This window comes from Indicator indicator, chromosome 5 (genome assembly GCF_027791375.1).
Source record: "Indicator indicator isolate 239-I01 chromosome 5, UM_Iind_1.1, whole genome shotgun sequence".
Lineage (NCBI taxonomy): Eukaryota > Metazoa > Chordata > Aves > Piciformes > Indicatoridae > Indicator > Indicator indicator.
The window spans coordinates 10,555,163-10,569,642 of NC_072014.1; the positions used below are offsets into that span (position 1 = coordinate 10,555,163).

Consider the following 14,480-nt stretch of genomic DNA (forward strand, 5'->3'; position numbering starts at 1 on the left):
AAGTAGCATCTGTCTGACATCCTGCCTTGGACAAGGATCAAATGAGGAAAGTATGTCAGAATGTCTTTCTTTCAGCATCTCTGTGGTTTCTAAAGATAAGCTGCCAGAAATGTGTGCTTTTTCCATAGCTACAGAGATTATGCAGCAATCCTGTAGGTTTTCTATGGAATGCTACAGGTGTAGAAGCCTGTTCCCTCTGAACCACTTTAACAAATGAGTGACTTGGATAATGAACTTCTGATTCTCTAGACTGTAACAAATGACAAACCCTGCCTGGACATTGCCACGCCGTGCAACCTGCTCTAGGTGACCCTGCTTTAGCAAGGACGTTGGGCTTAGATGATCCCCAGGGTCCCCTCCAGAGGTGACCATTCTGTGATTCTGTGGCTGATGATGTCTTAGCTTTGTGCTAGCTGCGATAGCGTGCAGCTACAGGGGCAGGCCAGGATGGGCGTTCGGGACAGAGCTGCCTCAGAGCTTGCAGCTTTTGTAGCAGCTCCTGCCACAGCCTTTCTTTGTTTACCCAGTAAAGCCAGCTTCCCTTCCTTCTCCAAAGGCCACATCTTTGCCATGCTGAGATCTGGACACCTGGTACCACAGACCCAGCATACAGAGTCTTGTTGGTACCTGCAGTGATAGCTGGTGATGGCACACAAAGATGTTCGGTTCAGTGCCCAGAGGAGATCCCCAGCAGAGCATGGACATCTCCTTGCACAGGCTCGAGCTGTTGCCTCGGTTCTCAGACACCACCTTGGGAACCTCAGGAGAGCAGCAGGCCTTTTGTTTGACGGGAATTTGACCCTACCACTGCTAATGTGGGGTTCCACCACTGCTGTAGTGCTACCTGAGTCCCTCTCTGACCTGCTTAGGGTAATTCTGCCTCTGCTTTCCTCCAGGAGGACTTTCGGAATAAAGTTGAAGATTACATTAAGCGCTATGCAAGATGATGAAGGGAGATGGATGGCAGGACCATGGCTTCCACACTAGAGTTGTCCTTGACTTCTACAACAGCAACAGCAACAAAACCAGCCCGGATTGTACTAGTCCTGTGTCCATGTTGTACTGAAGAAGAAAACTAACTTCATAACTTGTCCATGTTAAAAGGAGAGTTCAGCATAAATACAGCAAGAAATTGTGTATGTTGGTTGAAAAAGTTGTTTGCTTACATTTAAAAATGTTTACTCTTCTGAACTGTACTGTATATCCTGTTGATGAGAGATGCTTGAGAAGGTAAAAGAAATCCCTATTGAAATTGTAATTACACTTTTTTTTTTTTCTTTTTAAAAAAACTCTTGCCTAGTTTGGAGGGGGGGAGGAAGGAAAAACAAAACAACAAAACCAACCCAAACAACAAAACCCCCAAAGAGGAAAAGGTGGCTGTGGTTTTTGGAACACTTCCAGTTGGCAATAAAATGGTCTCCTGTGACCCAAATGACAAAACTGTTGCCTTTGATGAGCAGAGACAATAGAAGCTTTGTCCCAGAGTCATCAGCTAAGGTGCAGAGCTTGCCAGAAAGCACCTTGCTTAATCAAGTTCTACTTCTGCTATTGAAATTCTGGCCAATATTTGATGTAAGTACTACTTCTTTGGGTTTGTGGTTTGTTTGTTGTTTTTTTTTTTTATTTTACCTTGTTATTTTCAGCTCCTGTTTGAGCTGCAGTACTTTTTTTTTGTTGTTGTTCCTATTCGCTGTGTGAAGTAGTTAAAAGAGATGCAGGCTAATCTGTAACTTAAGTAAATGTGTAGTATTAGTAAAATTATATATATATATATTATATATTTCTGTGAAGATTTAATGAAAGGGAGTTTTTTCTTTTTACGGTAAGAAATCTGCCTTTAGCTTTCTGCTCTGGATGTGGTGAGGGAGCATCAGATGCTGTTTGATCTGATGGAAGTAAATTCAAGCACCATTAGCTGGAGAACACCTAATTGTGTTCTTCAAACTCCTGCACTGAAAGCGAATGACTAATAGCGCAGCTGAGAACAGCCAGGCTGTTCTGCACCCTCTGCTTGCCACTCGTCTCACCTGGCTTTTTTGGCAGTTTGAAAGGGTATGATGCTGTAATTGCCTTTTCTGTGAGTAGCTGTGTATCAAACACGTAGTCTGTGCAAGCAGAGATCCCTCAGAAGAGAGTAGCATGTACCTCAGGAATCACTCCAGCCTCAATGCCGTCAGAAGTCGTCTGCTGCCTGTCGTGTTCCAGAGCTCCCCCCGCTGCTTGCCTGCTGACCCCGGCAATGCCTGGGGCTGCCCAGCCAGGGTATCAGCATAGCTTTGGAGTCTGAAACACATTTTGCTCGTGGGATCACACAGAGGTGGTGTCATGGAACTGATTCAAGCTTTTATAAATAGATGAACCATAGAAATAAACGTTCGTGTGGTTTCATACGCAGCAAGTGTATGTGTAACGCTTGGTAGGGGCTCTGGGGTTTTTTATCCCCCTCCACCTGGTTAAGCTTCATTCTTTCCTGCTGTTCCTCTGCAGGCACTGGAGGAAATCAAAATTATCTCATTAGTGGGGCAGAGATGGGTTGTAAATTTTAACAAGCAAGGCTGCACTGAGCTTAAGTCTTCCCTGACAGCTTCAGAGAGTCCCATTGACATTTCTGGAGGTCTAGGAAAGCAGGGAAACTAAATGCATGTGGGAGAGCCTTGTCATGAGCTTCAGCTTCAGGCAGCATTGTCACTGTGCCTATATAAAGTGACCATGCAGCACCAGATTGTTTTAAGCAGGCGCCTCTGGGGCCAGATATTTGCTGCCAAAACAGTAGCATCAGGGAAGGTGAGGAACAAAACAAAAATGGTAAAGTTGGAAGATAGGTCCCTTTTGTGCCTACTGAATGAAAGGATTCTCTTTTGTCTGAAAATGCTGCACCAGTTTGCTGTAACAATGGTGAGCCCTCCTTACTGTAGTGGCACCCTGGTACCAGGTCACCTTCCATCCTTCAGCAGAAGGGGCCAAAGTCCTTGTTTCCTGGCTCCCTGCTGTTGCCTGGAAGCCACTGCACATGTGCCCAGGGCTGAGAAAATGCAGGGTACTGCTGCAAAGAGCCAGCAGCAGCTGTGGGGGGAGAGCAGCAGGTTTGGGGCACCATCAGCTCCTGTGAGCACAGAAGTAGGGATGCAATTATCCAAGCCAAGTCTACCTCCCACTGCAGTCCTGCTGTATAATTCCTTCACTTTATTTTTGCTTACCGAAAGGAAATGAGTGGAGTATTAAAAGTTTGGTACTACTAAATACTGTAGAAGAAGGTCTGAGCATCAGATTCTTTCCATCCAGAATACACAGGGGAAGGACAATGTTCCACCTGATCCTCATTCTTGAAGACCCCATGGTCCAGGAAAATAAACCAAATTATTTTTTCCTTGACAAGGAGCTTTATATATATATATGTATGTATATATTTATATGTAATTTTATGTCTTTATGTGTATTTGTGCAGATGCAACTAGCCCATACTCCTTCCAGCCACCTTCAATTTCTGCCTCTCACTGAATCACTAAGCTGGGGTGTCCCAGCACGCTTCACTGCACAAAACATGGCCAAAATACTCCTACAGCAGTCTGACAGGGAGCTTATCTCCATCCTTCACCCCTGTGGACCCCCTGCAATCAAAGAACCTTCCACCCAGCACTGAAGGGTCAACACTAAACCACATCCCCAAGCACGAAGTCCACCGCCCCTTGAACACCCCCAGGGATGATGACTCCACTACTGCTCTGGGCAGACCACTCCAACATTTGATAACTCTTTCAGTGAAGAATTATTTCCTAATATCTGGCCCAGTATCCAGGTGGCACAAGGCAAACCATCCTAAGTGCCCACAAAGTGTCACCTTTCCCTAGTGCTGGTCAGTAGATGGAGGCTCATCAGCAAATACCACTTGTGTGTGAATCAGCTCTTGTAAATTTTGGGCAGCTTTTGCAACAATTACTGATTTTTTTTCTTGTGAGTTTGTTGGTTTTGTCTGTTTTTTTTTTATATATTTATTTTTATCCTAGATGGGTAACCAACTTCCAGAAAAGTCTCTTCAGCTCTTCCTTCCTGCCAAGACTGTAGATTCCACAGCCCAGGATGCTCTCCATCAAATAATGCTGATTATTTATTTTCTTAATTGTTCAACTGCCCTTGAAAAAAAGCCCCCAAGTATTAAATGGCAGAAAATAAAAAGTTCTGCAGCATCCCAGAAGGGCAACAGGAGTTGGGACAGGGTAGCCCAGCCTGGCTTGGTCCCAGCGTGTGCAATTTTGGGGGTTCTGAGGAAATACAAGGGCCAAAGGGAACAGTGGCCAGGTCTCCCCAGGGGACCCCTTCCTGATCCAGCAAAGCAGTGAAGAGGGTCTGGAATGCTCTGAAGCAACCAGGGATGATGGAGACAAGTGGCAGGGCCAGGGGGTCATTTCCTCACATTCCAGGTGTTGCAGTCTCCCCCTGGGGAACTGACCCTGCTCCTTCCCCCTGCCTGGACCTCTGACCGGCCCACCCACATGAGGACCACCCTCCAGTGACCCTGCTGCTTCAGAGGGGCAGATCCCACTCAGCCCTCCCAAACCCACCCCTGGGACTTCCAATAGCACCCCAAAGGTTGCCCATGGCATGGGGGTCAGCACTGCTGGGGAGCCCTCTGGGATCATGGGGGACCATTTGGTGAAGCCCCCTCAATCCAGTTGAACCCCAGAGCACTGATGCTTTGCACCAGAGACAGGCACCTGGTATATTTCTGTATTTATTTAGGCAGGAAAAGCAACTTATTCCCCTTGCTTCATAGTCCCAGGGCACTGCCAAGGCCACCACTGGTGCCACTGCTGACTTTCATCCATTGCTTCCCATCACCTGGGCAAAACCCACCCCCTGCAGGCCTCCTCCTTGTGCAGGGGGCCACGGGGAGAAGATGCCTTTCCTGGTATGGAAAAAAAAAATAAGAACACAGGAAGGGGAAGCTGTGGCGGTTTCGTGTCCCAGACCCACCAACTTTGTGGGTACACCCACTGGCACTTCCCAGTGCCAGGCCAGCATTGCAGGGCCAGCAGGATTTCACCCTCCCCACCCTCTTTTCTTCTGTTTCTTCTTTTTTCTTTAGAATTTTTCCTCTTTTGGCACGCAATGCGGGGGGTGGGTGCTGGCAGGGAACCAGCTGGCAAAGGCTGAGCAAGAGATGTGGCAGTGCCGCTGCCTGGGGTGATCTGTGCTCCCCAGTAACCTGAGAGGGCTTCCTGCCACCAAGGCAGCCCATGAGGGCCTCGCCAAGCAGCCCTGTTTTCAATGGATTCGTTTGGAAACTGCTGGGCAAGAGGCACGTGTGCGGTGTGCCACAGCACCAGGTGAAGGAGGAGTGGTGGCAGTGTTTCTGCTTCCAGCACAGGATGCCCCTCTGCCAGGGTTTCCCAATAAAAACAGGCATGTTCTGAGGGGGTGGTCCCCCCATCCCACCCCTGCATTGGTGGCAGGATGTCCCTACACGATGCCCTCACTGCGTTTGCTCCTCCACACCACCAGCGCGGTCATCAGCAGGGTGACAAGGACAGGCAGCAGGATGAAGGGGCAGAGGATGCTGTTGGGAGGGTCGTGCAGCGCCCGGCCGGAGGGGGAGCAGTTCCTGAAGTACTGCTTGTGGACAGCCACGAAGAACTCATCCACCAAGCGGTTGGGCCAGTAGCAGTCGAGCCTCTCAGCGATCAGTGCCGTGCAGTTCGTCAGCTCCCCGTAGGTGCTGCAACACAGACAAAGGCACCGTGGTGACATCAGGGACCAGCAACCAGCCACGAGCATGCCACCCTGTATAAGATTAAAATTGTGTCACAGTACATTAAAGTTTGGAAGGGACCTCAAGAGATCATGGAATCCAACCCCCACGCCAGAGCAGGATCACTTAGAGTAGTCCGCACAGGAATGCATCCAGGTGGGTTCTGAAAGGCTCCAGAGAAGGAGACTCCACAACCTCTCTGGGCAGCCTGTTCCAGTGCTCTGTCACCCTCACTGTAAAGAAGTTCCTCCTCATGTGGACATGAAATCTTCTATGTTCAAGCTTGCACCTGTTGTTTCTTGTCGTACTACTGAGTACCACCGAAAAGAGCTTGGCCCTCTCCACTTGACACCCACCCCTCAGATATTTATACACAGTGATCAGATCCCCTCTCAGTCTTCTCAAGACTAAACTGCCCCATTATATACTATCTATCATCTATTATATATTATAATATATAATAAGATATATTTTATAGATATATAAATGTTTCTGTATAATACATATTTATATATTTAAAATAGAATATAAAAATTAGACAGTTTCTATCTTAAAGGTCTTTTTCCAACCTAAACAATTCTATGGTTCTATTATAGGTGTGCATATTGGAGGCTCTGTTTGAGATTGTCATTGTAGTCACTTGAATTTTTTCAGGTACTTTTTTTTTTTTTCTGAGATTGTAGGTAGACAGGTATAAAAATAATATATTGTTTTTAATACCCATGAGGTTTTGCTTCTTTAATCACACTTTTAAGTGCTCACCCACAGCCAAAAGCACAAGAAGGTTTCATTTACAGAAGTACAATAGCAATAATATTTACAGGAAAAACAAACCAAACCAAAACCAAACAGATCTAAGTTTTGTTTGGTTTTGGTTGTGGGCTTTTTGCAGGATTTCATGGCTGGGTTGCTGCTATTAGAAAAATACCAGTTGGACCCATGTAACCCTCTGACACCTTTAGGCAAAGATCTTCAGGAAACCCATTCTGGGCTATGGAGCACCTCCCCTGGCTGTTGGCCTTTGAGGCCCTCTCCTTTAGCTTGTGTGGGTTCATCCAAAAGAGAAGAGAAATAACTATGTTGAATCTATTCAAAATTACTTTAATTGTCTAAAAATGGGGTGAGTGTGGGGATATTTCTTGTGGGGCTCATCAATCCGCAGTACCCTGCTTTAAAATCATAAAATCGTCAGGGTTGGAAGGGACCTCAAGGATCATCTAGTTCCAACCTTCCCCCCCCACCCCCCCACCATAGGCACACTAGATCAGGTTGCTCAGAGCCCCATCCAGCCTGGCCTTAAAAACTTCTAGGGATGGGACTTCCACCATCTTCCTGGGCAACCTGTTCTAGTGTCTCACCACCCTCATGGTGAACAACTTCTTTTCTAACCTCCAATCTGCTTTGTAGGTCTGCAGGACCACCACGCAATGACCAGCAAGTCCATTTCTTTTGTTTTGTTTTATCAAACATTTGGAAAACAAGGAGCAGCCCTGAGCAAGAGACACCACAGAGAGAGCACAGCCCCTCTGCTGGTCCAACCAGCCACCCTTTAGAAGAAGAGTTGCTACCACGAGCTTCAAGTCCTGGTTTAAATTTGGCTATGCATACGGAAAAAAAATTCATTTCCCCCCCCATCCCAATTACAATTAATCCTAGAAAAGCAAAGCAAATCAAAACCTGACCGTTCAATTAAAAACCCGCCTGGGGGGAAGAAATATTTTCTAAGCAGCTTCCCAGGTCCTCGCCGCAGCCTCTCTGCATCTCATTAGCCAGTCTTGCGGGCGGGCGGCTGCCGTGCCGTGCCGTGCCGTGCCGTGCACGTCGACACACGGCAGCGCCGGAGAGAGCCCCTGCGGAGTCCGCTGATTTAATTACCGGGGCGCCTGGAGCTACGGAAAGCAGCTTCTGCTCAGCATCCCGATGTGCAAAATTACCATTTCCCCTTCATCAGCAGCCTTGGGAGCGCTCGGGTGCTGAAGGATCTTCCGGAGACAGAGCGAAAGAGTTAATGGAGGAGCGAATCAAAGCTATTTTTAAAGTTGAAGGGCCGTACAGCCCTGCCCTGGCTGCGAGTGTGCTTTCGTGCTGATAAATAGCTGCTCATGTCAGGATACGTGAAGATGTGCAAGTGGCCAAAGCAAAGTGGTGTCAGCAAATGAGGATAAATTGTAATTACACTTTGCACTGAGGCAGCAGCCGTAATTCAGCGCTCCGAAGGCTCTGTGTGCACCAGCTGGGGAGAGGATGGAGTTGAGGAGAGTGCCTACAGCTCCCCCAAGCAAGGAGGTGGCCATGGGGCTACCATTGTCTGTCCAGACATGGATGGAAGCCCTGATGGGGCTGAGGGGGGTCTGTAGCTGTGACTGAAGATACCCCAAATCTGTCCGGTTTTGTTTTCATATTCCCTGTCTTCGTTAAAGCCACCCTGCTCTGAGTGGGATTGTGCCCTCAGCAGGAGCAGGGTGGCATTGTGGGCACAGTTGCTCATTAACCCCACGTGCTCTGAGTGGGATTGTGCCCTCAGCAGAAGCAGGGTGGCATTGTGGGCACAGTTGTTCATTAACCCCACGTGCTCTGAGTGGGATTGTGCCCTCAGCAGAAGCAGGGTGGCATTGTGGGCACAGTTGCTCATTAACCTCACATACCCCCCAAAAGCCCAGCAGGGAGCAAGCAGGAAGGGACTGAAGGGAAACAGGAAACATCTTCAGCAACAGCTAGGAGTGTAGAGATGCCAAGCAGGGCTGCTGAGCTCTTAGCCAAGGGTGAACCACCAGCTGCCACAGAGGGTACCAAAGGGATCCATTTGCCTGGATACAGATAATCCAGACCACTCAGACCCAGGCTGCTGCCTGCCATGCTTTGTCAGAAGGGATCAAGATCCCACTGGAGAGCAGCAGTGTTGATGCCTGGGGCTGAGCACGCTCTTCCCAGCCAAGCCATGAGCTCATGGAGAGTGCTTATCCTGTTGCATCTCCAAAGCAGCATCTGGTTCCCTCTCTCCCCACAAACAGAGTCACTTTATTACATTAGCACTGTGCCAGTGTGGTGCCACTGGGGAATTCAGCCTGTGCCGATGGTAAAACATCTCAAGAGGTTGTTTTCTTGGCCAGCACAGCTGCTCTGGCCTCCCCTTGTCACCCCACAGCAAGCTCAGGAGAGTGTGGTACCCCTGCCACACTCAGCCAGGCAAAGCTGAGCTGAGCTCTGGGAGCTGCTGCTATTTGTGGTGTCCAGAAAGAAGCAGACAGTTCAGAAGAAGCAGACCCTGAAGTGACCAAGGAGGTATTCTAGTCCATATACATCATACTTGGTATAAAACTGAGGGATCATGAGGGCCAAGCTCTTTTCTTCAATGGCTGCTGTCCATTCTGCCTTTGATGGAGATCTGAGTTCCTAAACCCAGTTCCAGAATTCAGCTCCTGAATCCAGTTCCCTCTGCCACTGAGTCCAGTCTGGGACTTCCCAAGTGCCTGCCTACAGCAGGTGGTGTAATTGCCACCTGGGGGTGTGTGTGCGTGTGTGTGCGTGCATTTGACTCTGGTTTTGCTCATATTTGTATATATTTAATTCTATTGTCATTATTGTCATTAAAGCTGTTGTAGATTTCCACCCCCTAAGTCTCTCTCCCTACTCTTCCCCTTTGGGATGGGAGAGAGGTTAATAGCATCTGTCACTCTTTCAGTGGCCAGCCCAGCCCTAACCTTTGACAAGGTGACAGGAGGAAGAGGAAGGTTGGCTATTTAGGGAGTCTCTTGAGTGCAGCCAAGACCACCCTGGAGATGACGGTGAGGACAAAAGCATCAGGGGTGCCTGGGGACTGCAATGCCTGGCAAAATGCTCAGATGAGTTTTGCAGGGAAGACCTGAGAGACCTGAATGTGACCTGAGGTAGGGATTGGCAGAGAAATACCTGTGCCCTGCATCCCCTCCCCCTCACCACACAGACAAGGGACTGGCCCTCTACAAACAGCTGAGCAGGAGCTAATTGCCACTACTGAAAGCAGGGTGGAGTTAATCACAGGGCAGATTCCTTGCTGGGCTTCCAAGAAGCTCCATGACTCAGTTCAGGCAGGGTAAATAAGGAGGTACAGAAACGACAGGACCACAAACCTGTACCATGGTATGGCCCTGAGGCTTTGCAGAAAATCTAAGGATCTGTCTTGACGGTTTTCAACTTCCCAACCCACCTGGGAGCAAGAGGGAACCGAAGGAGCAGGTGCTTCTAACACGGTTTGCCAGGGGCTGTGAACAGTGGCTGCAGCCTGAATCTGCCTGCTGTGTGCTTTTCCCAACCACCAGGCTGCAAAACCGGGCTGGAAATGCAGGAGTTAGCTAAGGTGATGTTTGGAATTAGAGCATGCAACCAAAGCCTTACCATCAGGCACCTCTCCACCCATGGGAGGGTGTTTGAAATCTCTCCTTGCCTCACACAAGGACTGTTCAGTTGTATCTGCAAGAAAGTCCTTGTCAGAGCACTTAGGCTGGTCCTGCTTCCCCTGGCCCCAAGAAGAGCTTGGCAGCTTCAAGGGGAAGCATCCCCAAAGCCGTGCTCCCTTTTCCCAACTGGACTTGAGCATCTTCTGTATCTTTCCCAGTGTCAAAAATAAGGGCTCTTCTGGGAATGGCAGCTCTTGAAGGCTCACCTTCACATTGGGATAAAGGGATGTCCAGGCTGGAGGAGTGCTGAGTATGAAGGACGTCCTTAACTCCTAGTGACAGTCAGCGTGTCCCCAGAGACCACTTGACATGGGAAGGAGAGGAAAGAAAGCAAGTGGTCTGTGCCCACACCAACTCCTTCTCCTGCCCTTCTTCCTGTCTCTCAGTTTTGCCTTAAATACTAGCACCTTGATTTAAAATCCTTAAAAATGTCTTAAAAGATTAGCTTGAATTGCTGAACTGTTGAAAGTAGTATTAAAAATTGGTGAGTATTGAGGGCAGCACTGGGGATAGGGCAGGTTTTCCCAAGCCACCCCACCACCAAAGGCTGAAGCAGGGAGATGGGCAGCCCTACCATCAAAAGTACAGCTGTGCATAGTTCCAAGTATCTTTTTTCCCTACCCAATGTGAACTGTAATTAAAACTGTTTTCTTTGTTGCCATGGAAATAGTTTGGGTTTAAAGGATGCTGCAGTAGAGACAGGCCAAGCAGCACGGGGACCATGTGGGAACAAATGCCTGTGGGCTGGACAGGGACAAGCCACTAGTGGGAAGCAATCAAGGATTGATTTATGTTTCAATGGGATCTGAATGCTCATAGTGCTGTAAATCCTAAGCAATGCCTCTGTTTTTTTACCACTGCAACTGAGACTGGAATCTGATCTGCCATTTATTCCTTGCCAGCACTTGGGTGCTGATGGTGTTACAGTATGGATGCTGGTTGGGGATCACAGGATGGCCAGCTCTCCCTTGGGCTATGCATATCAGGACTTCTCCTCCCATGGATGCTGGTTGGGGATTACAGGGTGGCCAGCTCTCCCTTTGGCCATGACTATCAGGACTTCTCCTCCCTAAACCCCTTGCTTCAGAAGGGAAAAAAATCCAACCACTAACAAAATTAAAAGCGAACACTGACTTCATCCTCTGCAAGGTTGCAGGGTGAGCTTGGAGACATGCTGCAGAGGTATCTAGAAGTAGATAATGAAATAATATGATAATAGATCCATCTGTTTTCTATAAGATAATGGATAAATAACCTGGAGACAGGCTGCAAGTAGACTGACAGCTGTGAGAGCAGCCCTGTGGAGGGGTAGGAGCAGGGCAGGCCACCAGGCGTGCTGGGAGCTGGCAGCACCATCCCTCATCTCTGCATCTGGCTGCAGATGTCAGACCAGCACTGGTGAGCTCCTCTCCTGCAGGATGTCCACAGCGAGGGGCAAGCATTCCCTGGAGATTTTTAAGCATGCCATGGGGTGGATATATTTGGGATGAAGGTGCCTGGCTCGGCTGGAGTGACAGCTGCAGCTGTGCAGGGCTCCGTGCAGCAGGCATCATCCCATCCCACTTGCTGCTACTCGGTGCACCAACGCTGTGCAAATCCACCCTCCAAAGCTGTGCCCTGGCCACAGCCCACCATGAGCCAAAACTGTGCTGGAAACATATCTGCAAGTCATCAGACCTGCTGATGCATTCATGGGTGAGTGGGCTAGCAGCCTAACCCCTCCACCAGCCTCAGCTCTACCAGCAGAGCTCCACATCCCCAAAATAGCTGCCCTGAGGGAGACCACAGCTAATCCTTTGGCTCAACAGCCACAGTGCTTGATCTGGGCCTGGAATCAAGCCAGCCCCGTTGAGCTTCAGGAGAATTGGTCACGCACAGCTGAGCTCCCGGTCAAAGCAGCTCGGCCACCACCATACAACCATACATCAGTGCAGCTCCAGCTTTAAATATCGAGGTGGCTGCAAGCCCTGGAAAAAAAAATCTGCCAGAGTGCTTGGTCTAAATTGCTCTCAGGCCTGGGATCCATGAGGAAATGCCATGGAGGGGCTGGAGAGACCTGGCAGGCAATGGCATGCACGGCTCCAGCGGGAGCATCCGAAGCCATGGCGAATGGCTCTTCCTTTGGGGAGGAAGAGAGGGAAGGAGACCAGATGGCCCAAGGAAAAAACACCTCTCAGAAACAGTCCTTCTCCCTTCCCAGGAAACAGTGTTCACAACCAACTTCTGGAACAAATTATTTAATGAACAACCACCTGGCATCCCCTGCCTGAAACATCTAACGGCTCAGAGGAGTTCCTCATGTGCATGATAAATGCTTGCAGGTAACCCCACCCAAGCTCTTCTCAAGTAAGTGCACCTAAGCAAGCCAGCCAAGCTTAACAGTGTCAGATAAAACTTTTCAGAGAGTGGGTGCTTGTCCATGTGGTCCAAGCCCAACTTCACCTGGCCCAGAGAGACCTGAACACAGCAGTACCAGCAATGCCAGAGCTTGGTTAATGCCTCTGGTGGGAGGATAGTCTGCAGCCTATAAATAAGACCAATAAAGCACAATTACAAACTCTGCTGAGACAACTCATTTATCCAGATGTTCCCATGGTGTCATTCTCAGTTGAGCAGTACATGATGGGCCTGAGGGGCATTTCCCCACTGAAAGCCACCCATGAGAAATCACAGCTCCAAACTCGATGCTGCTGCTGGTACAGGGCCTGGCAAAGGCAAAAACTTCAAACATCTCATTTCAGACAGAGCTTCTCGTTTCAAGCAGCAGGGCTCCTTCTTTTGGGGAAAGATAAGGGGAGGAAACAGGCTCTGGGCAGGTGTTCTCTTTCAATTTCTTCATCTCACACCTGGTGGAAGTCAAACCCTTCCCCATAAAGTCAGAGGCTTGAACAGCCAGACCTATGCTACCCCCTTGCCCACTCCTGTTGGGACATTTCCTAACAGATCTTTTACTCCTAAAAAGGGATGGTGAATCACAGAATCACACAGAATCAATAAGGTTGGAAAAGACCTCAAGGCTCATCAAAGTCCAACCTGTCACCCAAGTCCTCATGACTACTAAACCATGTCACCAAGTGCCACATCCAATCCCCTCTTGAACACCTCCAGGGATGGTGACTCCACCACCTCCCTGAGCAGCACATTCCAAGGGCTAACAAGTCTCTCCATGAAGAACTTTCTCCTCAAGTGAGTCTCATGCATGCCCAGGGTGCTGAGTGAGGTAGCCACCCAAACCCCATATCCTTGCAGAGAAGCTTATTTACAGAGTAGCTGAGCTATTTCTACCCAATTTTCCCAGTGTCCTGTGGGCACAGGAGGATCAGAGGAATGTCATCTCTTAAATGACCCTGAGCTGTGTGCTCCCACGGAGTAAATGGCCTCACACAATGACATTAACCATCACAAGTTTATCAACATTTCCTCCAAGTGCCTCAAGGATAACAAGTTTAGTGGAAGCTATTTAGAAGTAAAACAGGATGTCAGAGATCAAGAACAAGCTCTTTAATACACCTTTGCTTCCTGTGCAAGGGCTGTGCTGAAGATCTGGAGGAGGAGATAGATTGCATTTCATCAAGCTTGCAGACAGTACCAAACCTGGCCCAAAAGCAAGATCCTGCTGCTGGGACAGCTGTGGTTGGTGACATCTCTGCTGGGATGGCCTCAGGGGCAGGAGCTCACCCCAAGCGAAGCCAGGAGACCTGCCACTCACCACATCTGGAAGCTGCCTCCAAAGGTGCAGACAGAGGACAGGTCCTGCAGAGACCCCCCAGTGCAGCTGGGGGCTGGGGCAGTGGCAGCATCCCTGGATATTTTCAATGATCAGATGAGGTTTTCCAGAACCAGAAACATTCTTCCCCTCCATTTTGCCACCCATAAAGAAGAAGGAAAACCCCAGCTGTCCTTTTCCAAAGCTAACTAACCATACATATAGATGTCTGTTTACATACACACACAGAAATCTATTAATTTGGCACAGAAGAAGAAAGGGGCATGAAGCAAGAAATCAAGAAATCAACCAAAATCTTACAAAATCTTCTATTTTTTTCTGTGCAAAACACTCAAGGCATACAGCAACATCTGCTCATCCTTTCCAACTGACCTCCATCCCCCCTTGTGTCACAAGAGCTCATTTTTGCCCACTGCTTCATTTGCCTGGAGAAAAGTGACAGCAAAACACTCTGTGGTGCACAAATCCAGCTCAGAGTGGACCATGGGGGATTTTTTTTTAAACTCTTTTGAGGCCATCATGCCAGACACAGACATCCCTGGACTGGTCTTTGCAGCTTTAATCAAAACCA

The 14,480-nt window shown here is 48.7% G+C and overlaps 2 protein-coding genes across 2 annotated transcripts in view; one reads left to right on the forward strand and one right to left on the reverse strand.

Moving 5' to 3' along the window:
- UBE2F (ubiquitin conjugating enzyme E2 F (putative)) overlaps positions 1–1,729 on the forward strand; it is an 84,269-nt gene extending 82,540 nt beyond the window's left edge. Inside the window, exon 10 of the mRNA XM_054381056.1 lies at positions 897–1,729. Within this exon, the coding sequence (XP_054237031.1) occupies positions 897–947 (51 nt within the window). The 3' untranslated portion in view covers positions 948–1,729. The remainder of the gene's footprint in view (positions 1–896) is intronic.
- Positions 1,730–5,457: 3,728 nt separating this feature from the next.
- Positions 5,458–14,480, reverse strand: part of RAMP1 (receptor activity modifying protein 1) — a 31,310-nt gene continuing 22,287 nt past the window's right edge. Inside the window, exon 3 of the mRNA XM_054380918.1 lies at positions 5,458–5,713. Within this exon, the coding sequence (XP_054236893.1) occupies positions 5,458–5,713 (256 nt within the window). The remainder of the gene's footprint in view (positions 5,714–14,480) is intronic.